The sequence below is a fragment of the Geotrypetes seraphini genome, chromosome 11, assembly GCF_902459505.1.
Source record: "Geotrypetes seraphini chromosome 11, aGeoSer1.1, whole genome shotgun sequence".
NCBI classification, from domain to species: Eukaryota; Metazoa; Chordata; class Amphibia; order Gymnophiona; family Dermophiidae; genus Geotrypetes; species Geotrypetes seraphini.
This window is the reverse complement of record NC_047094.1, coordinates 64,743,581-64,769,624: the sequence shown is the minus strand read 5'-3', so window position 1 is coordinate 64,769,624 and position 26,044 is coordinate 64,743,581. Positions and strand designations below refer to the sequence as shown.

Below are 26,044 nucleotides of genomic sequence, written 5' to 3'. Positions count from 1 at the left end.
GCGTTGCCACAACGATGTAGGAAATTTTCTTCATATATGGTGGGAATGCCCTATATTAACACCTTGTTGGGCCAAAGTAGTGAAATTTTTATCCCAATTATTGAGGGTTTTGGTTCCCAATACTCCCCAATGTTGTTTATTAGGGTTATATACTTATTGCAAAACTAGATGGCAAACACGGTTACTACGATTAGATGTCTTATAGCTGCCGAACATGAATGGAGAATGAAATTCCTAATGATAGGGAAAATGGAAATTTATGTTGCTAAGCATCAACAATCATTACAAACCTGGACTGTTATTATTGAGAAATTGAAGTTATTGAGTATATAATGTTATAGAGAGAACCTAACTTTAAGATATATACTGAATACTAGGGTGGGGGGAGGGATTGATATGAAATGATATAAAACTAAATGTACTGATTGTAACTATGTTTTAATGTTGTTTAAAACTCTAATAAAATTTGAAAATTAAAAAAAAAAAAAATACCTACATAATATAAATGTGTATGAGTCGAGTCTCTTTCATTTGAAAGGAAACTCTGCAATGAGAGGGCATAGGATGAAGTTAAGAGGTGACAGGCTCCGGAGTAATCTGAGGAAATACTTTTTTATGGAAAGGGTGGTAGATGCATAGAACAGTCTTCCGGAAGAGGTGGTGGAAACAAAGACTGTGTCTGAATTCAAGAGGGCCTGGGATAGGCATATGGGATCTCTCAGAGAGAAAGAGATAATGGTTACTGTGGTTGGGCAGACTAGATGGGCCATTTGGCCTTTATCTGCCATCATGTTTCTATTACTAGTTCTTTAACTATCAACTGAGACACAATAAAAGCAGAGCTTCAATCAATCATCGGAATGCTTCCAAATCATCCAAAAGCTGAAAATGGTGAACAAAAGAGCCTGCTTATCCATGGAAAAGGTATAGAAATGCTGCCTGTGGCTGTGCCTATATCATCAGTTATTGGGATCTTCAGTTTCTCCAGGAAATGGCTAATAATGCCTTCAATCAAAACAAAGGACAGCTTTACTGTTTTCCCAAAAAATTCTTGCACATTCTCTTTAAACATTTACATAGAAATATTTTGCCTTTCAAAAACTAATACAGATGACCTCTTGATTGGGTCTGGTTCATAGAATGACAAATGTACAGGAGACAGGTAAAAAAAAAAAACCCCATAACTTCAACCACGTGTCTCCAAAAATTTAAAGGAATAACACTAAAGCAGCACTGCATCGCCTTACACCGCTCATAAGAGAGGATGACATGCAGACAGTAAAAACACATCTGATTTGATCCTTCAAGGAAAACATGAAAATAATCAAATAGAAGACAAATTTGAACTAAAGCTATTAAAATGTAACAGAAAATCATCCCTACATACAGATTAAAAAAAACCCCAAAACCAGAAAGGTGGCGTTAACACTGTTCTGAGCATAAGAGTCCAGCTTGGGGCACTGCAAAAGGAGTTCATTTTAGAGGGTATGTAGCTGAATTCAGCCTCTAGCTTGGAACCTGCAGAAAAAGCAGGTCTGGAGAGAAGGAACCAGCAGCATTGGCAGCACCCTCCAAAAAGGCAGTGGCATTGTAGCAACAGCAGATGGCAGCAAAGATCATGTCTGTGCCAGGTAAAGCTCTTCCAGTCCTTCTCTGCCAATGCGATAACGAGCCAGGTCCTTCCGGGTCACTAACCCTACCACCTAGGAGAGGTGGGGAGAGAAAGCAGGAAAACATGGGTTAACATCCCCAGCATTCTGGCAACAGAAATCAGAAAACCATGTGTTACCTCCCCCCCTCCCCACAACATAGCTACACCTGAAGGGAAAGAAAGCAGAGAACCTAGTATACCATTCCCCCCTCCATCTATGAAGATAAATATAGAAGAACATGTGCTCTCATGTTTCAAGATTATTTCAATCTGATATACTGCCTATTTCACAATCTAAGTGGTTTACAAAAAAAAAAAATTAAAAAAAAGTTGAATAATAAAAACAAATTCAATTATAAACAGGAATGTAGGGAAAAGCACAGTTACTTACTGTGTGTGCCAATCTTTCGTAAAAAGGCCCCGACATTTGGAGCAAAAGACCCTCACTCTGCATCACAGATTTGTGAGCCATATGCATGCAATCCAGGAACTGCACAGTACTTACCCGGTTATGACCATCTACAACTACCAAATGCCGGAGACCCAGAGCACGGAACAATTTAAACAGCCGTGGAAGTGAAGCATCCTGCAGCAGGAAAACAGTACTCAGTTACTGACCACACAGCATGACACTGAGCACAAAGTCACTGCATATACACAGGAATTTCATATGCTCAGTGGAATCAATGTAAGACCCTCTTGTGTCACCTGCACCCATTTCATAGTTGAAGTATGCTCAGTACTAGTACCTGTGGTACAGTGTAGGGTGTGGGGTTCATAAATTCTGTCATATCCATCAAGCATTCACGTTCATCCTGGGATACATGTATAGACTGGATGGGGGGAAAGCGTGGATAGGCGTCTCGGAAATCTTTCAACTTTAGTCGTCTCTGAGTAAGGCTCATGTTTTCTCGTTCAACAAACACCTGCAAGTGAAGAAACCAGATTCTCTTAAGTGACAGCATGTTTCCTGTAAGAGACTGTACATCACAACATTCTGTAAGGCAACATTTTCCTGTGTGCCAAGAAGCATCCCTCTTATTACAGATGTCCTGTAGCAAGACTGGTTGAATGCTAACAAAGTTATGCTACCATCTAACAGTACAGGGATGGGCATCCTCGATCCTTGAGGACTGCAACCAAGATTTCCCCAATGAATATGCATGATGTAAAATGAATAAAGAATTAAAAAAAAAAAACCCAAAAACCAATCAAAGGAGGAACTGGAGAAAAAATATATATACATCAACGTTCCAAATACTCCAGTAAAATGCTTGTGCTGGGAGCTTATGCTCTCAAATGCCTAATCCCTGATATCTCCAGACATATATTGATTGAATTCCTCACAGACATCGATCATGGGGAAACAGGGCAAACTTTGCTCTGGAGCTATGAAGGGGAGCTTAGTTTGCTCACTCTCTCCCCTCCATACTTCTATCATAGGCAAAACAACCCTAGTGTGTGACTTAACGGGTAATTCAAATAAAATAATAAACAAAAGCAAGCAGCACTTATCTTTTCCTTAACAGAGTAAAACTTTTCAGTTCTTCTCACTTAAATTGTTGCCAACAGTGGCCAACGTTTCATGATCAAAGGATCATTTCTTCAGGGCTCTAAATAAGAGAAGACTTCTCTTATTTAGAACCCTGAAGAAATGAGAGTGAGAGTTAGCAGCCTAAGCTCCCCTTCATAGCTCCAGAGCAAAGTTTGACCTGCAACTTCTGAGGCATTTTTCCCCATGATTGATGTTTGTGAGGAATTCAATCAATATATGTCTGGTGATATCAGGGGTTAGGCATTTGAGAACATAAGTTCCCAGCGCAAGCATTTTACTGGAGTATTTGGAAAGTTGATGTATATAAATAATCTCATGCAATTATAACAAAATGGCTCCTTCTTGCACAATAGTTTTGCAATAAGGGCTCCAACTTCAAACTTTACAACAATATGCCCAAACGCTAAGAATATTTTACACTGGTGTCCGTGTAAATAAAGTACTTCAACAACAACCCTTCATGATATCTAAATACATTGTGTAATTAGATGTGGCCTCAGATACACCACTTCCTCCTTAGATAATAAATTATGTCGGGAGGGAATAGCGGTGTCTGGGTGTCTTCATTGGCCTACAAACTTTTTAGTATGACCATTTTTTACTTTTTTCATAACTTTTTGAGTTTATATATATTTTAGGAGATTTTTCCATATTTAATAATAATAATGAAAAACCCCGTTAATATACCAACTCTGGTGAGTACTGTATTTGATAGAAGCAAACAAGTATGAGATTTTTAGGAGTTGTAGTTTAAGATTGTAAAGAGTTAAGGTATATTAACGGGGTTTTTCATACATTTCATAGGGGGATCCTTGAAAAAGCAATAACTTGTGAAACATGTCGGATCATTTGGCCCCAGGAGCGTGAGAGCTTTGGATGAACTTAAGTTGAGTATAAAATTCATCTTAAGATTATTATTAAATATGGAAAAATCTCCTAAAATATATATACATTCAAAAAGTTACAAAAAAAGTAAAAAATGGTCATACTAGAAGACACCCAGACACCGCTATTCCCTCCCGACATAATTTATTATATAAGGAGGAGGTGGTGTATCTGAGGCCATATCTAATTACACAATATATGAAGATATCATGAAGGGTTGTTGTTGAAGTATTTTATTTACACGGACACCAGTGTAAAATATTCTTAGCGTTTGGGCATATTGTTGTAAAGTATAAATAATCTCATGCATATTCATTGGGGAAATCCTGAAAACTCAACTAGGTTGCAGCTATTGAAGACTAAGGTCACCCAGACTTGTAATAGTAGGAGATGGTCCCTGCTATATGGAGCTTACCTTCTAGTCAAACTAAATAAGAGACTGCACTGTAAATTACTGGTTAAAGAATGACACGGTGACTGTTACCCGCAGCTAGCCGTGGATATCGGCTGAAATGGGGATGAAAAAAACCTGGTCACTGTGGATACGGAGACAAGGTCATTCCCCGCAATTAATTGAGAGAACGCATGCAAAATCTCCAATCGCACAGTCCAGCAGCCCCCTCCCTCCCAATCGCGGTCCGGGCATCTCACTTCCCCTTATCTTTGCTGGCAATTTTTATTTTTGTCTCAACAAGCAGCCAGAGCCTTGAAGTCGCATGATGGCGGAAACTTCTCCTCTGACTCAACTTCCTGTTTCCGGTTGCGTCAGAGGAGAACTTTCCAGCAGTTGCACATGGCTTCAAGGCTCTGGCTGCTTGTTGAGAGAAAAATAAAAATTTCCTGCGAAGCTAAGAGGAAGGGAGGGAGATGCTCGGGACACGGCGAGCGGGAGGGAGGGGGCTGCTGGACTGCACAAAGGGTGCTGGGGGTGTGTGTGAGAGGAACAGATGCTGAAGGGTAATGGGGAAGAGAGAATGGGGAAAGCAATGGAAGTACAACCCGGATGTCTCAATCCGTCCTCCTTTTTCTGGTAACCCTAAGTAGGCCTCAATCCATCCTCCTTTTTATGGCTCCCGATAATCTCCAGAGTCCACTTCAAATGTGCCTGCCTTACTTTCAAGATCCTACACGGCATTCTCCCCCCTTTTATTCCTCTTTCTTGGAATTCCTCTAACCCCAATTCCACCAGATCTACCCAAAAACTGAAACTTTCCTTTCCCTCTTGAAAAGGCGTTTCCCTTGTAGGAAAACTAGGTTCCTCCCTCCCTTTCAGAATCACTGAGCTCTGGAACAATTTTACCTCCCCTCTTAGGAATCTGAGCTCCCTCCAAATCTTCCGTAAACATCTGAAAACCTGGTTATTTTCAAAAATGTAACTCTTCCTCTCTCTGGTTACTCTGTTCTAAATTTTCTCTTCATTTTGTCTTTTCCTTCACTGGAGTTCCTTTCTACCCTAACCCTTGTTAACCGTGTCGAGCTTTGCGAATGTAGAGATGATGCGGTATACAAACCCAAGGTTTAGTTTAGTTTAGTTTAGATAACCCTAAGTAGGCCTCAGTAGCCTGTACCATTCAATCCTAGTCCAACACGTTGGTCAGTCTAATTGAAATCCAAACCAAGCAGAAATACCTAACCATCAAGCCACTATTCCAGTAACTACACTTAGGAGGAAATTCTGTTTAGGACGCCGGTCTCAGCAGCTGCCTAACTGCGTCCTATACAGAATCACGTCTGTCCTAATGCACAGATACCTAACTCCACCTAACCACACCGATTCTCTAACTGGCACCTATGTCACAGGTGCCGGTTAGAGAATTGTGCCTGATCCCTTGCCATCAACTGATCGTGGCAAGGGAATCTCCCCTGACACTATCCGTGGCAGGAGGGATGCCCAGTTCCTCCTGGTGCAGGCCCATCGATCCCCCAAACACAACACTTCCCAACACTTGACCCCCGCCCCCCCGAGATCCTCTGACCCCCCCCCCCCGATGTACCTTTAGAAGATGGCCAGCAAGAGGGATGCCCACTCCCTCCTGCCAGCAGGCCCGCCTTTTCCAAAGTGGCGGGTCTTCCCCTTCCTGGTGCATTCTGGGATGCACCGGAGAGGGGCCTGATGATCTGATTGGTCACCTGGGCCAACCAGAGTCTTAGATATCCCGTTCCAGTGCTTCCTAGATTGTAGTAGGAGTGGCCTAAGATACTAATTGGCCAGATACTTAGGCATGTAAACCAATCAAAGCCTTAGGCACCTCCCCAGTGCATCTCAGAATGCATCAGGAAGGGGAAGGCCTGCTGTTTTGGAAGAGAGTGGCTTGCCAGAAGGAGGGAGTGGGCATCCCTCTTGCTGCCATTTCCTAAAGGTATGGGGAGGGTTCGGGAGGTGTCAGGGGGGAATGTTGGTGTGTGAGGAAGTGTTAGGTGGGTGTTGGGGAGTGTCGGGGGTTCGAAAGGGCCGGCAGCAGGAGGGTGTGGACCCCACTGGATGAATATTGTAGGAACTTAGTTGGAATTCCCTCGTAACTCCTACTTATTCTTTCTCACTTAAATGGTAATGGCAGCTCATATGTGCTCTGTTTTATGGTTTGTTTGGTTTTCTTATTTTAAAATTATAATATGTCCACATACAATGATATGTTATAATATATTAATTCTGTAATTTGTCTAGTTATAATGTTTGTCACTATTGATTCATTCTATTTTTAAATGTACTATGTCTGAAATTTTAATAAATAAAATATATATATATAAAAAAATCAATTTGCAAATAAAAAAAAATATATACATATGAGATGTGCTCTACAAGATGAAACTGACAATTACCCTAGCACTATTGGAATCTTACTGATATATCGCCCACCAGGAGTGTGGTCTCAAACCTACCATAAGCTACAGGAAATTATCTCAAGTATCACATGCCAATTTGAAAGAATTCTCACCTTAGGACTCAGACTGGTTCAGTACCCTGGTACTATTACCCTTTACTCTCTCTCCCTCTACAAGGGCAGCACTAACAACAAACCAGCCAAACAGAAAATATTAAGCAGATGCAAAATAGACCGTGATCAATTTTGATCCAAAATAACTGACCAACTGAACTGGTCAATGACTGATAACACAGAACAGCTATACAACTAGGACAATGCAATTCTCCAAACAGACTCTATTGCACACTTGTGCTCCCGCAATGTAAGGATCTCTAAACAATCCCCTTGGTACAATGCAACCTATAGGTTGAAAAGCAAACTTGTTGCTGTCTAGAAAGATAATGGCTGAAAACCCGTTCCCACAATCATAAACTAACAAGGAAATCAGCTATAAAATCCTACAACACCACGTAGCCAAGAAAATCTACTATGTATCAGAAATAGACAACAAAACCTTTGATATTAAAAAAAAAACTATTTCAACTAATGCACACAACTATCCTCCCAAAATCAGGCCCAGCAAATATTAACATCCAACCTAATGCCCAAGAACTAGCAAATTACTTCCTGGACAAGATTAAGAGTATATAAAAACAAATAAATAATATATCAAACACCACAAACCCAAAGACCCAACCTGACCTCATTACTATTACCCTTGCACAGTAGATCAAATCTGGAACGACTTCAAACCACTTCCCCAAGAAGAGATACTTCCCCAACTAAAAAAAACCCCAAAACTATCCACCAAAAGCTGCATACTGGAAAAATACCTTCCACGCCTATATTCTCATATCCCAAACGAACATATCCCCTGGCTGGTCTCATTGCTTAACAACCTCTTAAAGGCAAGCCAGATACCTGCACAAATGGGTCACATAGCACTCACTCCTATTCAAAAAAATCAAGAAGCTGACATAACCACAACATCCAATTTCAACCCCATAGCTGGAATACCTAGGGAAAATACATTTGAGTATCTGATTATACTATTCAATGTATTGTAAATTGCTTCGGGTGAATCTCTTCATGAAAATGTGGTTAATAAATCCAAATAAATGTTTCTGCTTTTCGTTCAACTGTCAATTTTGCTACTGTGCTGTATTTGGCAACTTACCTTATGCTTCAGAAGAACAATAAGCTGTGATCGCAAGATCAGTCCACATAATCTTGGAGGCTAAAGAAAGCACAGGGAAAAAAAGGTGAGTGACAGACACTCGACTGTAGTGCAAAAGTACTACTACTACTTATCACTTATATAGCACTGAAAAGCATATGCAGCGCTGTAATTTTGACATTTATAGAAGGTCCCTGCTTGGAAGAGTAATGTGTTAAAGCAGGGGTGTCCAACCTTTTGGCTTCCCTGGGCCGTACTGGCCAAAAAAAAATGTTTCTGGAGCCGCGCAAACGCTGCAGCAAGACAGAGGAGGGAGCTGGCAAGACGGTAAACACTCAGGGGCAGCAGAGGAAAACACTGCATCGCTCTCGACCGGGGCTGCACAAATACTTCACGGGGCCGCAGGTTGGACACCCCTGTGTTAAAGGGCACTCCATGCACTGGCTGGAAGCTAGCAAGTAAAGGCTGTTTCAATTTTTTTTTTTTTCTCTATGACACTTTCACATACAGTCCTATGCGGAATACTCCCTCCATAAGTGTATATATCAATGACAATACTACACATCTCAGTTCTGTAATTTTGCTTTCTGTTCTAGTTTCAACTGTAAATATCCAAGAAACACAAAAATTATTGCTACATGACAATCTAATAGCAAAAAAAAGAAAACATGATGACAAAACAAGTACTATTTGGCAATGCCAGCAGAAAAATAAGAGTAAATCAACAATGTACCAAAATGTATTAATTACAAAAAAAGAGCTTTTAAATATGAACCCAACCCTATTCAAAAATTCTCAGTGACGCGTTTATACAAGTTTAATGGCATCTGACACATATTTATACTTCCAGTGTAAAATCTCCTGCAAGAGCTCAATTTATAAAGATACCAAGTGATCTACACTAGAGAATGACACAGTGGCTGTTACCCGCGGCTAGCCGCAGGTAACCCGCTGAAATGGTAGGAGAAAAAGTCGTCTTTGCCGCAGGTACGGGAATAAGGCCATTCATCGCCCTGTGGAGCGGTGAATGGCCTTGTTTCCGCAGTTAAGGTCGGGAACGCGTGCAGTCACTGATTGGGCATCTCCCTCCCCTTACCGTAGCGGTTTTGTGGGGGTTTTTCATCTCCAAGCTGCCCGAGCTGGCTTTCATCAAGTCGCATGTGGCTGCCGAAACTTCTCCTCTAACACAACCGAAAACAGGAAGTTGCGTAAGAGGAGAAGTTTCGGCAGCCACACGCGACTTGATGAAATCTGGCTCAGGCATCTGGGAGACGAAAAAAAGCCCAGAAAATCGCCACGGTAAAGTGAGGGGAAGGAAGGAAAGGAGGGAGATGCCCTTGGATGACTCGGAGATGACTTTGGCGATTGGGAGGGAGGGAGGAAGGCTCTCCGGGTGGGAGGATGGCAACTGGACCACGCGCGCTGAAGGGAAGTGGAGAGAGAGAGTGGGCTGAAAACGCTGAAGGAAAATTGGGAAGAGAAGTGGAGAGTGGGGAGAAGACACTGAAGAGAAATGGGCAAGAGAGAGAGAGGGGAAGACGCTCAAGGGAAATGGGCAAGAGAGAGTGGGGAGAAGACACTGAAGGGAAATGGGCAAGAGAGAGATGCCAGACTATGTTGTTTTGCCGCCATCCATCTGTCTCCTTTTCTCTGGAAACTCTTATGCCAAGCTCCCTAGCTATTATGGGGATTATAGATAGAAGGTTACCCCTTGTAGCTTGATAAAATAGGGCAAGATATGTTGGCAGGTGCAGGAGAACATAGGTATAGCCTTACTAGGTGAAAACCTAAAGAATAGCAACATTCCATGCTACCGATCCAGGGCAAGCAGTGGATTCCCCCATGTGTCTCAATAACAGACTATGGACTTTTCCTCCTGGAAATTGTCCAAACTTCACTTAAAAACAGCTACGCTATCTGTCCACTAGCACCATAGCAGCACGTGACCTCAGGGATAATTTTATAAAAGAATGCCTGTGCTGCATATCCATCAGTTGTACTTCTGTCAATTTCCAAAATGGCAGAAGAGTTTGACATGAGAGATTTCCCTGCAACCAGGTATTATTAGTCTGAAGGGCTGCCACAAATTTGGGAGCTTTCCAGTTCAGGGGGTTCTCCTTGTGCCTTGTCAAGGTGAGGAAGTCTTTCTCTCTCCTTCTTTTAAAAGTGAATTTGCAGACACTGAGGGACAGATTCTCAACAAAAATCTGCCTTTAATGTGCTCGCTGAATTAGTATGCCCGTATTTTAGCGGCAGATTATTGAAACAGCTTAGGGAGGTCTTTTCTGAGTTTTCTAGCAGTCTCTGATATTGTTATGCACATGTAGTACAATCAGGTCATTAATACTGAAATGATCACTCCGAGTGATTCTCTAACCTCGTCGTGCCACATTTGCATCCAAAATTTACAAGGTCTGAGCTGTCGCTGCCTTACTTTCTAATCAGTGCCTGAGTGCCAATTGGCTCAGATACTGACAGGAAAGTAAGGCTTGACAGCTCAGATCCCTCCCCCCCCCCCTGCAAACAACCCAAATTGAAGTTCAGCAGGAGAGATGCTCACTCTCTCCTGCCATGTCACCGACACTAATAACCCCACACCCCTCCCGGCAGCAGGAGAGATGCCCACTCTCTCCCCGCCAAGTAACACCCCTCCCAACAACCCCTCAGCAGTGGGAGAGATGGCCAATCTCTCCCGCCACCAATCAACACCCCCCCCAAATATCCCCTCAGCAGTGGGAGAGATGTCCATGCTCTCCTGCCGCCAAGCAACACCCCCCTCCTCCCAATAGTGTGAAAGATGCCCAATCTCTCCCACTGCCAAGCAACACATTCCCTAACAGCCCCTTGGCAGTGGGAAAGATGCTCTCCTGATGCCATGCAACCCCCCCCCCCCCCCGTGACCCTCTCCCCTTACATGGCTGGCTGGCTGGAGGGATGCCTACTCCCTCTAACCAGCTGGTCCACTTCTTCAAAATGGCAGGCCTTCCCCTCCCTGGTGCATGGGCATCACTCCCACTGCCAAGGAGGGTGTGTATGTTGCTTGTTGGCGAGAGAGAATGGGCATCTCTCCCTCTGCTGGGGTGGTGTTGCTTGGCAGCTGGAGAGTGGGCATCTCTCCCACTGTTGGGTGGAGGGTTGCTTGTCTTTGGCGGCTTGGTTTATTGTTGGTTGGGTTTTAAAAGTTTTTTTGCATTTATTCTGCGCATGTGCCCATCGCTATCACCAGTGATGGGCACATGCAAATTTAGCAAATATTTGCTACTCTCTGCCAACCTCATTTGCATGAGCGTTTTTGGGAGAATGACTCGCTTTTTTAAAATCACTACTATAATGGCTGCAACAGTAGCCTGTCTGCTTTTTACGCAAATTTTTGAGAATCTAGCCCTGAATGGGGATTAAGTCATTACTGACAGGAAAGAAAACCTGATTTCTGCCAAATGGAGAATGCTATAGCATGTAACTGCAGCACGGTGTGATGTGTTTTCTAGTACTGCAGTAATTGCATACCATTAAGTTTACTGCATCAGGAATACAATTTTTTTTAGCTCATGTTTTTTTTTTTATATTCTTTATTCATTTTATATTTACATCAAGTGTACATTAAGTAATAACAAATTAACTTAATACATCACTTGAAATACCACAAATTTTTCCCAAAATAAAATTTATCCCTTCCCATCCACCATTCTAATATCATTTAATACAAACAATATAATAAAATCATTCATTCCCTTCATAACCAATAATAAAAAGTCAACCCCCCCTCCCCATTCTTTAATTTATGTAAAAGCAGGAAAAAATGATAACTATTCTTTACAATAATTTATTAATGGCCCCCACACATCCTTAAACTTATTAAAATATCCTTTTTGAACAGCTAACGCTCTTTCCATTTTATTTAGCTCATGTTTAAGGAAATTGTGCACTATTCCAACACACAGCTTGTTACATTGACCTCTCAGAGTTTGACACAACAGTATGCAGCTGAGATACAATCAGACCCATTCAGCTAAATGATAGATAAGAAGTCTGTAGTAGTGCTGCCCAATTCATGATTCAAATCGATTCACCGATTCACTTCGGGTGAATCGATTCGAATCGATTAAAAAAACAAACAAAACAAAAATCGGCTTCCCGATTCAGTGACTGACCCTCTCACCTTGCCGCCTAAAGCAGGATTGGCAGCACTGCCTCTTGCTGGCCGGCAGCTGCCACTCCTGCTTTAGAGGGCGAGGGTCAGTCGGGAAGTGCTGCGGTGTCCGGCTTCCCCCCTTGCCTCCCGCGCATCCAATAACCTAATGCCAGCAGTGGAGCAGCCTGCAGAGAGGATCGCCGGTAGTTTAGCGATCCTTGCAGGTTGCTATAGGCCTCAGGAACTGTCTTCCCTCTGCCGCCATCCTGCCTTTGATGTCAGAAGAAGGGCGGGACCGCGGCAGAGGGAAGACAGCTCCAGAGGCCTATGGCAACTTGCAAGGATCGCTAAACTACCGGCGATTCTCTCTGCAGGCTGCTCCGCTGCTGGCATTAGGTAAATGGATGTGTGGGAGATCAGGGGGGGAACACGCAGGCCTTCTGGAGGGGAGAGAGGCCTTCCGGGGGTTGGTGCAGGCCTTAAGGGGTAACAGGCCTTCAGGGGTGGGGTACAGGCCTTCAGGGGGGTAGTGCAGGCCTTCGAGGGGACAGGCCTTCAGGGGTGGGGTGCAGGCCTTCAGAGGTGGGGGTGCAGGCCTTTGGGGGGGACAGACCTTTGGGGAGGGGGGCCCTGATGTAGAAGTACACGGAGGGAGGAAGGGAAGGGGGGGGTTCAAAGAGACATGCATATGCCGGTCTTTGGAGGAAAGAAATAATGGGTCTGAAAACAGAGGAGAGGGAGAGAGATGGAGGAAAATGGGATTTAGGGAGGGAAGTAACAGAAAGGGGGAGAAGTTGGACACAAGGGATGGTGTGGAGGGGGGGATAGAGACACTGGATAGGAATGTAGTTGGAAAGAGAAAGGGAGAGATGGTGGACCCTGGGGTGGTGGGAAAGGAGGGAGAGCTGAAGAATGAAAGGGTAGTTGAGAAAAGGTGTATCTGGGGATGGAGGCGAAAAAAAGGAAAGATGCCAGACCTCCTGGGGAGGGAAGGGAAACGGAAGGGGAGGACAGAGATGGAAGATGGATGGTTAGCACAGAGAAAGAAGAAAACAACAAATGGGCAGGAGACCCTGGCAAGCAAGTTATCAGAAGACAACTAGAGCCTGGGACCAAAATGATTTGAATAATGACCAGACAACAAAAGGTAGAAAAAATAATTTTATTTTCTATTTTGTGATTACAATATGTCAGATTTGAAATGTGTATCCTGTCAGAAGTGGTGTTAGACTGTGAACGTGAGCTAGGATTTAACAAAGAGAGGAAAATTTGGGGGGGTTTATTTTGTTTATACCACAGTGCCAGTGTGGGTAGTAGAAGGCAAAGTGGGTGAAGAGGCTATAAAATAAACCCACCAGTATATTTGAAACCCCCCCCCCAAAAAAAAAAACAAACACCCACTTGGGCAGGAAAATCGAATCAAATTGAAAAATCAATTGAATAGGCTGAATCAAATCGAAAATTATTTTCCTGAATCGGGCAGCATTAGTCTGTAGCATTCAACTGCTAACAATCTTGCATCACTCCTGGGCTGAGAGAGAGAGGGATGGAGATGTCTCTCTCAAGTAAGGATTACACATGAATCCGTCAAGCCATGATAAGACAAGATCTTATTTATTTATTTTAAAAATTTATATACCCTCTTCTATTATACTGGGGGAACATATTGTTGCCCTTCACCTGGAAACATGTTCTTCGAATTCCTCACCTCAATGTCTCTAACTCGGCCATAAAAATAAAAGATCACTCACCTGTGTTGTATCTGAGTTATTCTCTACTACTGGAAAACCATTATGATTAGATGAAGTGTCACTCAGGAAATCGACAATGACACCCACTTTCTCCCGCCTCTTTATGCAAGTGACCGGGGCACTCATCACTTCCCTGCAGGAGCAAAAGGCACAAATGTAACTATAAAAACAGTTTACAGCTTTAGCATAAGAAGAGCAAAAAGACATTATAGCCCCTGTGTAGTGGATTCATTGCAGATTGTAACACATTTTACTGGACTAATGTTACAATTAGCCAGAGTTAAACAAGCTTCTTTTTCAGATGTGACCAATGTGGTCTCAAAGTCATGGATACTACATCACCATAATCTTATATTACCACCTCCGTCAGCAGCAAATTATACAACCTGTCAAGCCTCAGTCACCCACTCTGTCACCAAATAACCAGAACAATTTTCAAAACTATTTGTGTGTTTAAATTGGCTGGTTGAATAGAGCATTCCCTCCATGTGGCTAAGTCAATGTGCTGTTCCACATCATCTGTTTCTAGCTACATTCAGGGGAGGTTCTCAACTATATGTTTTGACTGGGATAAACAACAACAAAAAAAGAACACCTTGGTTCCAGTTTCTATCAGGTTTTTAGAAAGATGCCGAAGACTCAGTTATTTGATAAATTTTATAAATGAGCTTATAATCTACTGTGTTTGTACAGTTCTTAATTCTGTTGTAAACCTCTTAGAACTGAAAGGTACAGAGGTATATAAATGGATTTTTATGTCATGTTATGTCATCCACTGAACAATAGCAAGTCAACAATCCCACAGTGATATACTCCAGGGTAGCATTTTCAGAAATGCTTCCAGTTTCACACGGAAAACCCAAGATGTAGGCAGGGCTCCGAAGTCTCTGGGCATTGAGACAATGGGGCAGAGATGAGGGATTTAGACTGATTAGGAACTGGGCAACCTTCTGGGAAAGGGAAAGCTTATTCCGAAAGGATGGACTCCACCTTAATCAGGATGGAACCAGGCTGCTGGTGCTAAAGTTTAAAAAGGAGATAGAGCAACTTTTAAACTAAGATGGAGAGGGAAGCCAGCAGTTGCTCAAAAGCGGATAGTTCGGTGTGGAGTATCTTTGAGGGATACTATTGAAACAGGATATTTAAGGAGTAGCAATAGGGAGCTTTCAATAATGGTGAAAAAAAGCCACTCTTGGTCTGGCGGTCTGGTTTATAAGAGTGGCGGTCTAAGGGAAACAAATTATTTGCAAGTAAACCGGGGCTTTATGTGTTTTCCCTTTATCTTCTGTGGGGGTTTCCATCAACTGTCAGCCTGGTATTTTTGCAGTTTACAGATAACGAGTGAGAACCTCCTACTAGAGAATGACACGGGGACCGTTTACCATGGTAAACCATGGTCACCGCAGTAAATCCACAGGAATGGAGACATTTGCAACTGGTTTACCGCAGGAATGGGGACAAGACCTTTTACCGCCCTGTGGGAGTGGTGAAAAGTCTTGCTCCTGTGGTAAAAAAAATTGCGCCCATGTTAGACTCGGTATCTCTTCCCCAACCACTCTTGCACCTATTTTACCTTCAGGAGCCAGCCATGCCACGATGAAAAAGAAGGAACCCAAGACCAAAGCCTGAGACCAATGTGATTTGAAGAATAAAATTCAACAACAAAAGGTAGAAAAAAATTAATTTGTTTTATATTTTGTGATTAGAATATTTCAGATTTGAAATATGTATCCTGCTGGTATTAGATATAACTGGGGACCGCAAAGCCCAGGCTGTGCTTCTTTAGCTTCCAGCTGGCTTAGGGCTCTCTCTCTCTGACCAGGGGGCAGTTGCCCTAGTTGCACTCCCCTAACACTATCTATTACTGCCATGTGTGACTGAAGTATTCTGTTAGCTTGATTTTTCTATGTAGCATTCTGTAGTAATTTGTTTTGTTCAGTTTTCACAATAGTGGAGGGGATATTTGTGAAAGGGAGGGAAGACAGGGGTTTTGTTGATCCTTGCTCTGAATTATTTGTGTTCATAAAATGACAATTATACAGAATATTGTCTCTTTTTATACTTAAATAAAATAAGTTCAGTATAAAATCATAACTATTCTAGCCTTGTGCGGATGGGATCTGACAGTTTGCAGGGTGGGGATGGAGACTGAGCTCCCAGGGACAGGGCAGGGATGGGGACGGAGCTCGCAGAGACGGTGATAAATTTTTCTCCCGTGTCATTCTCTACCTCCTACACGTTACACATGTTGCTGATTAATTGTCCTTGGGGATATAGTCGAGGACTTCTATTGCAATTTACGTGTCAGTCTTGTGAAGGGCGTGCATTTACATCTCCAATAACAGTACAGAAATGGCTTTAGAATGGCTCAACTTGTTGCATTAGTGTATTTTAAAGGCTTTAGGTGAAGCTCAAACATACTGTTAAAAGTTGGCTTTTTTGTAACGTTCATTTACAAGGTTGGCTGGCTGGCTGCCACTACACGTGCCTACCATTAGTCATGTCCACCCTAGACATGCCCTGTACCCTGTCCCAGCCTACCACTAGACCACCAGACAGGATACAGGGCACACCATTTGGTTCAGAATTTTTTTTTCTTGTTTTCCTTCTCTAAATCTAGGGTGCATCTTATGGTCAGATGTGACTTATGGAGCAAAAAATACAGTAGTTGCTTTCGGTGCCACAGTCAAAATTTTTTAGAAAAGAAGAAGCAGAAAAGTCCTAACTCGTTCACATCCTATGATCTACTGCACAGCCTGACTATCATGTCCAGAATGGCAGTGATCAGACATCATCAGTATTTGTTCCAGCATGTAGTGATTACCTGGAGATGAGGGAGTGTGAAGTCACTGGAGCTTCCCAGTGAAGGAAAGGGACACTCTGAAGTTTGATATGAATATCATACAGACCCTGAAATGGGATGAGACAGGAAGATGAGCGATATATTCAAGAACTTTTCTGCTCAGTGTAAGCACCTTCATTTAGGTTCCACATATGTGCATATCGTCAGAATAGCAGCACATACACACATGTACGTATATGCTGGTATGCCACCTCAGTGGTATTCTGCAACTATGTGCAACCTCCAAGAGCAAGCATCTCCAGAATATGAGCACACTTACACCAGCCCTATTGCTGGCATAAGCACTCACACTTAAGCGCATATATAAGGTGAAAGGGAATGGGACTTATATACCGCCTTTTTGTGGTTACACATTCAAAGCAGTTTATATATATACAGGTACTTATTTTTTACCTGGGGTGATGGAGGATTAAGTGACTTGCCCAGGGTCACAAGGAGCAGTTCTGGGATTTGATCCCACAACCTCTGGGTGAAGAGGCAACAGTTCTACCACTAGGCCACTCCTCACTTCCTACCCAGTAAGTGCTTATTTCCTTTATAGAAAAAGTGCCAACCATGTGCCCTCAGATTGCTTTATAGATGTGGTTACTGAACTGCCCCATAAAAGGCTCCAGAACAGTAGCACAGTTCAAACCCTCTTTCAGACCATTCAAGAATTTGCATGCAGAAAACTGTCAATCATGTTTTTTTAACTCCACATCCTTCCCAGGGAACTGCTCCTGCTCTCTCAGTTCGTTCAAAAGCAATCAAGTAGCACTATAATAAAGGACATAACTGAAGGAGGAAAATTCCCCAACACTACAATTCTGTTCTGTCCTGTAACAAACATAGTAAACAACATTAAAGTATCCAAACTTGTGCAACTAGCAGTAACCATGTATAGAGTCCGTAGCTACTCACATGTCCTACTATTAAGAAGGGATTTAAACCAGACTGTATGGACTTGAGGACTGTTCTATATATTATCTCTGGGTTTTTTTTCTCTTTCTCTCTCAGCTGCTCTGAGAGACAAGCAAATTCTTCAAATCCAGAATGATCCTAAGGCAGAAGGCAAGTGATACCCATTCACAGGGCAGGACTTCAGGACCACTAGACATCTACAAGAAAGAAGATTATTGAGGTAAGAACCTATTTTATTTTTCTAGTGCAATGTGTCTAGTGGTCCTGAAACAATAGGAACATACCAAAGCAGTACCCAGAGTCTAGGGTGGACCTGCTGTGCCTGCCTTTAAGATGGAGGCCACAAAAGTGATGTCTTTCCCAGCTGTTGCATCCACCCTATAGAATGTGGTGAAGGTATGTAAAGTAGTAGACCGTGTAGCTGTTCTACAAATCTCCTCAGGCGAGACAGCCCTAGTCTTTGCCCAAGAGGCAGAAACCCCCTAGTGGAGTGTGCTTTCAATGCGATTGGTGGCTGTTTACCACAGTCCACATATATGGAGGCAATGGCCATTTTAATCCATCTGGAAATCGAGGCTTTAGACACCGGCCTCTCTTTCTTGGCATGATTAGTCAGAACAAAAAGGTGATCCAAAAGGTAAAACTCATTGTTAACTTCCAGGTACCGAAGAAATACTTGCTTGACACCCAGCAAATGCAACACTTTATCCTTTTCCTTAGGCCCCTTAGGGTGAAAAGCGGGCAAACAGACTTCTTGATTGACATGGAAGGCTAAGACTACTTTTGGTAAGAAGGACGGAACTATGCGAGCTCTGCTTCCGTGATCCTAAGGAACGGTTCCCTGCAGGAAAGAGCTTGTAACTCGGAAACTTGTCTCGCTGACGTAAACGCAACCAGGAATACTTTCTTGCCTGTAAGATCCAAAAGGGAAGCTTCTCGTAAGGGCTCATACGGAGCTGTACCGAGACCCTGCAACACAATGTTAAGGTTCCAGGAAAAGGAAGGGAAACGCACTGGAGGGCACAACTGCAGTGCCCTTTTAATGACCCGGGCAAGATATGGGTAAGAGACCAAACAGCCTCTTTCCCCCTAAGCTTAGAAACAGGAAAGAAGTGCTATCTGCACTTTCAGAGAACCTACCGAGAGCCCCTTTGAAGTCCTTCCTGCAAAAAGTCCAGAACTACTGAAATTGAAGCTTGTAAGGGCTCAACATCCTTTAGCACACACCAGGCCTTAGCATAGGCTGCCACCATGGATGGCTTCTTAGCTCTGAGCAATGTGGTGGCAATCATGTCTGAATAACTCTTGCTTGTCAAAGCTGCTTGCTCAAGAGCCATATTGTAAGCCCAAAGTGCTTCAGATTCTTGATAGGAACTGGTCCCTGAGGAGGATGATCCACTTCGACTGGCAGTCTGAAGCCTTCATCCCTCTAGAGATGGATTAGGTTTGCATACCACGGTCTGAGAGGTCAATTGGGTGCCACTAGAACTACCAATCCGGAATGGATAGTAATCTTGCAAATGACTCAACTGAGTATAGGCCATGGAGGAAACACGTACAACAGCTTGTTATCTGGCCACAGTTGGACTAATGCATCCAATCCTTCACTTCTGAGCTCATATCTGAGGCTGTAAAAGCAGGTGTCTTGGCGTTCACTGCTGAGGCCCTTAGATCCTTCTTTGGGGGCCCCACCACCGAACTATGGTGTCAAATGCTTGTGGAGACAGTGATCATTCTCCTGGGTCATGAATCTGCCGACTGAGAAAGTCAGCTTGCACATTTCCATTCCTGCAATGTGTGTCACTGAGACAGCATGCAAGTGAGCTTCCACTCATCTGGAGCTAAACTTCTAGGTGTAACGGGGTGCTCTTGGTGCCTTCTTGCCTGTTTGTATATTCTACCATTGTCACATTGTCTGAGAATAGACTGCACTGCCTTGCCTTCCAGAGACTTCTCCAGTGTCAGAAGCGCTAGCCAAATGGCTCTGAATTCTTTTTTTTTAAATGGAAACTTTTATTGAAAAATATATCAAAGTATACAGCAAAAGCACACAACAACAAGCATGTAGATACAAATCAACAGTGCTGTCAGCGAATAAAACAGCAATGTATACCCCAACAACTCAAATAAGAACCACAAATCAGCAAACCCACAACACAAGCCCCCCACCCACCCCCCGAAGACAAAGCACAGTACCCACACCACCCAAAGAGAAAGGATCTCATAATCACACCCAGAAAATTAGTAATAATAGGGTCTCCCCAGTCTCAAACTCCCAATTAACCAACCAACCCAACCCCCCTCTCTCCCCTCCCGCTAATCCCTATAGAGGCCCGAAACCGGCGCCAGACATGTGCATAGCCATGGTGTTTACCATGCCTTAAAGCCGTCAACTGGTAGAGAAGCTGCCACGTAGTCAAGCGCTGCTCCACCATATGCCAAGTGGGAGAACGCCCCTGATTCCACAAGGACGCTACAGCCAACCGGGCAGCAGTGAAGGCTAATTTGCAAAATAGAGAGTCTCCCCCATCCAGATCCAATTGGTGCCAAAACAACAGGGCATGTCTCCAGTCAACCGGAACCCGCAATGCAAGAATCCGGGAGACCCGAGAGAACACCTCAGTCCAAAAACCACTCACCCGCCCACAAGACCACCACATGTGTAAGTAGGTGCCCACCTCCCCACATCCCCTCCAACAAAGAGCATTCGCCCCCCCGCACCAATGAGCCATAGCCTGAGGCGTATAATACCACCTGAAGAGGACTTTATACCCATTCTCAACCAACAAAGCTGCAATGCCCGCCGAAGCGACTTCTCTCCAAATATCTCCCCAGGTCTCCAAAGAAATATCAGATTCCCAATCCCCTTCCCAGGCTAGCATGTAAGGCAAGGGTCGAACCCCCCGACCATTAAGACACCTGTATATAGCAGACAAAGCACCCTTTCGGAGAGTCGGGCCCAACAATAACTCAAATGGGGTCTTTCCCGCCCGTAAGTCCCGGAGGGCCCCCGAAGCCCGTAAATAGTGAACCACCTGCAAGTAGGGGAACAAATCCCTATCCAGCTCAGCGAAAGATCTAAGACAGCCCGATAGCGGATCCCACAATTGACCCACACACACCAGTCCATGAGACTCCCACCTAGCAAAGTCACCCGCTCCCCATCCAGGCGCAAAGGCTACATTATAACGCAGCGGCGTATACCAAGAATGGCGCCTACCCAATAACAGACAGCTCCGAGTCATATTCCAAACCCGTAAAGCGGTATCAACAGATGACAATGCTCGCTCGAGCCGTATCCTCCCAGGTACCCAAGGCCTATGCAGCAGGGGAACCCCAACAGACAGGCGTTGCTCAAGCTCCACCCACAGCTTAGGGTCTTGCGTTTGCCACTCCAACAGAACACGCAACTAGGCCGCCTGGTAATACTTCACCACATCGGGGACAGCCAACCCCCATCACCCCGACCCAAGCACATAACCGACCTACGCACCCTAGACCGCCGGCCAGCCCAAATAAAAGCAAAAATATGCCGCTGTACCCCCTCCAACGTACGCCTACTCACCCAGAGCGGCAACACCTGAAACAAGAACAGTAGACGAGGCATTATCATCATCTTCACAATTTCCACCCTACCCAACCATGAAAAATATTGATCCTTCCATCTGGCCAAGTCGCGCTGAATACTACGAAAAAGCGGGGGAAAATTAAGATCATAAATCTCCGTTCCGGGCGGGCCCAAATAGATCCCCAGATAGCGCATAGACTGCTGAGCCCAACGAAACGGAAACCGAGCCCGAAGGAAATCCACTCCATTAGGGGGTAAATTAACATTAAGCAGCTCAGATTTCCCAACATTAACTCGAAACCCCGACACCCCTCCGAACTCCTCCAGCTCCCTCAAGATAGCCGGCAAGGAGCTCTCGGGATCCTCCACCGTGAAAAGAAGATCATCCGCAAACAAAGACATCTTATAGTTACTGTCCGAGACCGTAACCCCCCTAATATTCGGATTCCCCCGCTAGAGGTTCCACGGTCAAGGCAAAGAGTAGCGGGGAGAGAGGGCACCCCTGACGCGTTCCTCGGCCCAAAGAAAAAGTATTAGAGTAACTCCCATTCACTTTAATACAACCAACAGGACAAGTGTAAAGGATCCGAATCCATTCCTGCATACGGGGTCCCAGACCCACATAATCTAACACCCGAAACAAAAAGGGCCAGGAAACCCTATCAAAAGCCTTCTCGGCGTCAACCGATAAGAAGACCGCATCCCGCCCACCACACCGCGCCCGCTCGAACAGGTTATACACCCTACGCGTGTTATCCCCCACCTGCCTCCCCACCACAAAGCCCGATTGATCCGGATGTATCAACCGAGGTATCCAACTCATCAGTCTGTCCGCCAAAATCCGTGTAAATATCTTCGTATCCACCCCTAGCAAGGATATCGGTCGATAGGAAGCACAATGAAGGGGATCTTTCCCCGCTTTGGCCAACACTGTAACACCCGCTAAACGCATGAAAAACGGTAGCGCACTGGTACCCTCCAACGAGTTAAGAAAGCTGAGCAGGGGAGGCAACAACAGATCCTGAAACCGCTTGTAATAGCTAACAGTAAAGCCATCCAGCCCAGGTGATTTGCCAAGTTTCATTGAACGCAAAGCACCTCGAGCCTCAGTCAACGTGAGGGGACGATCAAGTCGGGCCACATCCACCAATGCAATCCTAGGCATTCCCACCGAAGTTAAATAATCATCGAGAGCAGGCGAGGACCCAGCCGCTTCCGGGGAATAGAATTCTACAAAACGTGCTCGGATATCTTCATCTTTACGCAACAGTGCTCCCGAAGCCGCCCGAACGGACAGTATTTGATTGCACGTCTGCCTCACCTTCGATCGATGGGCTACCAGTCGGCTAGCCTTATTAGAAAACTCAAAATATTTTTGTTGTAATAACTGCAAATTAAAGCGTAGACGCTCCAGATCCAACGCTTGGAGATCTCTGCGTGCCTGGAACAAACGTTCCCGCAACACTACATCCCAAGGTCGGCGTTTATGAAGACTCTCCAGCCTCCCAATAGTATGCAACAAGACCGCCGCCTCCTCCCTATGTTTACGCTGCCGAGCTGAGGCCAAAGCAATCAATCTGCCCCTCAACGTAGCTTTCAAACCCTCCCAAACCGCCTCCTTCAAAGCCCCACATTCCAAATTCATCTCCAAATACTCCCGTAACCATCTCTCAATTTGAACCACGACCTCCGGATCGTCGAGGAGACTATCATTCAGACGCCAAAATTTCATTCCCGAGCTACCCCCCTCCCCCCGGAATCGGGTCCACACAGGAGCATGATCCGACCACGTAATCGCTTCTATCCCCGCCTATTCAACCCGACGAAGCAGCCCCCGCTCAACAAATAAAGCATCTATTCTAGAGTAAGTGGAGTGTAGCCCAGAGAAGTACGTGTAATCCCTATCCAAAGGATGCAGCCAGCGCCAACAGTCAACTACATTCAGAGCAGCCAGCGCCTCCTTCAACGCCTTGCGCTCCCTCCTCCCATAATGATCCGCCCTCCCCGAATTATCCAAACGCGGAGTCACCGTAAGGTTAAAATCCCCACCCAAAACCAAAGCTCCCCCCTTAAATCGGAGAATGCGAGGTACCAGATCGCGAATGAAGGCCCCCTGACCTTCATTAGGGGCATAGACATTGACCAAAGAATATAAACACCCCTCAATGAGGATCTCCAACATGATATACCGCCCCTGAGGATCCCTAACCACCCTTTGTACTTCACTCCGAAGTCCCATACAGATGAGAATGCCCACCCCTCCCCTCTTAGATGTACCCACCCTAGAGGCCCAAAATTACTGAGGAAAGCGGGAATCCCGAACCAGATATTCATGAGTTGGGAGCAGATGTGTTTCCTGAACAAAGCAAACATCCGCTTTCAAACAGATCAGCTCCCTATAGAAAGCCCTCCTCTTATTGGGAGAATTGAGACCCCGAACATTGTAAGAGACTAACCTAAAACCCCCCATATTGTAAAGAATACCAAAAAGAGAAAGATCCTAACCCAGCCTCTGTCTCCCCTGCAACCCCCTCCCCCCTCCCCCCCTCCCCTCCACCCCCCTCTCCCCCTTGTGAGAGTCCACAGATCTCCCACCAACATACAAGGAATGTAACAATCCCCGAGGCCCCTGTCACACCACCCCACAGCTAGACAAAATTATCAAATAACAAACATTACCCACCCCAGATCAAACACACCTGCCCATCCACCCTCCACCGTCCACTCCCCACCTCCAACCCGCTACCCCTCCAAACTCTCCCTCTGCACCCACCCCCCCATCCCATATCCAGTCCAGAAATGTCCCCCTAAGAACTCCGCCCCATAACCAGAGCATAGGAGCACAGTCACCCAGGGTAAACTTCACCCCCACAGGAGGAATAGCCCTCCGTTAGCACAAGGGGGAAGGAACAGCAGATCAAAGTTAGCAGCCCTCCATCAAGGGAGACTACTTTAAGCGGAAGCAGTATTCTGAAGCGAGGGGCCACCACCTCGGCCCCCCCTCCCACTTCGGGGTCCTCGATCCACTCGCTGCCATCTAGAGGCGGTAGGAAGCCCCACGCGACTGGGCACCACACCCACGGAAGAAGCAGGCTCCTCCGGGACTTCAATGCCTGCTTGTTGCAGAAGGGTTCGGGCTTCCCGAACTGTAGTAACTCTAGTATGTACTCCATTGATAGTAATGACCACTCCAAACGGATAAGTCCAACGGTAGCGCAGATTGCTACGCTGCAGAGCCTTAGTCACTTCTCGGAATGCCCTGCACTTCTGGAGTGTACTTGCCGCCAGATCTTGATAGAATTCCAGCCGGTGACCCTCCCAGGTCACCGTGCCCATTTCTCGGGCTCTACGGAAGATCTGTTCTTTAAGCACAAAGCTCTGTAGACACAGCACAATATCTTTAGGCTGATTAGAGGTGCGGGGCCCCAGTGCCCGATGAGCACACTCAAGACCCGGCTCCAGAGTGTCATTCTGCAACAGCCAGCGAAGCAAAGTAGTAGTGGTAGCGCGGACATCCTTATATTCCGGCAATTCAGGTAAACCCCGCACCCACAAGTTATTACGCCGGGTGCGGTTCTCCAGGTCTTCCACCTTATCTAGCAGAAGCTGATGATCCGCAGCGGCACTTTCCAAGGAGCGCTGCATCCCGGTCACTGTCTCCTCACAGCTGTCCATACGCATTTCCACCACTTCTACGCGGGTGCCCACTTCCACAAGGTCCGTGCGCAGCTCCTGCACCACCTCCCGGACCTGCACCGCCACAGCCGAAATCTCGGCTTTCACTTCAGAAATCCAGCGCTGCATATCTATCTTGGTTAGGGGGTCCGCGGGGGAGCACTCTGGGACCGGTTCGGTTATCATTGCAGCCACCTCCGCTATAGCCCCACTCAAGTGCGCCGCCTCACCGCCGCTGGTCTCCAGGCCCGCGCTGCCATGTGCTGTCCGGCTCAGCGCTTGTTCCAGCGTGCGCTGGCCGGTTTTCTCCGTCGGGAGTTTTTTGCGCGTTGCCAGGGGGTCTCTGCTCCTTGCGCTCTCCTCCCCGCTGACAGAAAATAAAGTTTAGTGCCTTTTTCACAGCGAATTCGACAATTTAGCACCGGGCCCGAACGGAGCTCTGAGATCAAGCTCCCGTTCGCATCGGTGACGTCACTTCCTCAAATGGCTCTGAATTCCAGGTGATTTATGTACCACTTCTTCTAAGCCATCAAAACTAGGGTCCATTGCAAAGACTCCCCCCCCCAAAAAATAAAAATATAAAAGGCTGGCATCAGTTAGTAACATCCAGGAGGAGATGCAAAGAGGCATGTCTCTGGAAATGGCAGTTGTCCACAGTCACCACTGCAGGCTGCTCTTTGTTGTAGGTAGCCAGGGGAGCAGCTATTATAGCAAGTCTGTCTGAGGGGACCAGTGAGAAAGGAGAGTCTTGAAAGGGTCTCATGTGTGCTCTGGCCCAAGGAACCACCTCTATGGTCATCATCATTGACCCCAGGACCTGCAGATAATGCAAGCCGCGAGAGCCAGCTTTTGTAACAGCTCCGAAATCTGCTTCTGAATCTTCACTTTGCACGACTCTGGAAAAAAACGCTTGGACCAGAGCCGTGCCAAATAATACTCCCAGGTACGCCAGGCATTTAGTCAGTTCTACCTGACTCTTCTTGAAGTTGATTATCCATCAAAAGTCTTGGAGGAGTTGCACCA

At 45.3% G+C, this 26,044-nt stretch overlaps 1 protein-coding gene across 2 annotated transcripts in view; it reads right to left on the bottom strand.

Moving 5' to 3' along the window:
- Positions 1-1,195: 1,195 nt before the first annotated feature.
- Positions 1,196-26,044, bottom strand: part of CLCN7 (chloride voltage-gated channel 7) — a 279,608-nt gene continuing 254,759 nt past the window's right edge. For both annotated transcript variants that reach the window (XM_033914321.1, XM_033914322.1), the window contains 6 exons: positions 16,840-16,925; positions 14,016-14,148; positions 8,133-8,192; positions 2,401-2,577; positions 2,157-2,237; positions 1,196-1,703 (listed from right to left, as the gene is read on the bottom strand). In XM_033914321.1, the coding sequence (XP_033770212.1) occupies positions 1,617-1,703; positions 2,157-2,237; positions 2,401-2,577; positions 8,133-8,192; positions 14,016-14,148; positions 16,840-16,925 (624 nt within the window). In that variant the 3' untranslated portion in view covers positions 1,196-1,616. The remainder of the gene's footprint in view (positions 1,704-2,156; positions 2,238-2,400; positions 2,578-8,132; positions 8,193-14,015; positions 14,149-16,839; positions 16,926-26,044) is intronic.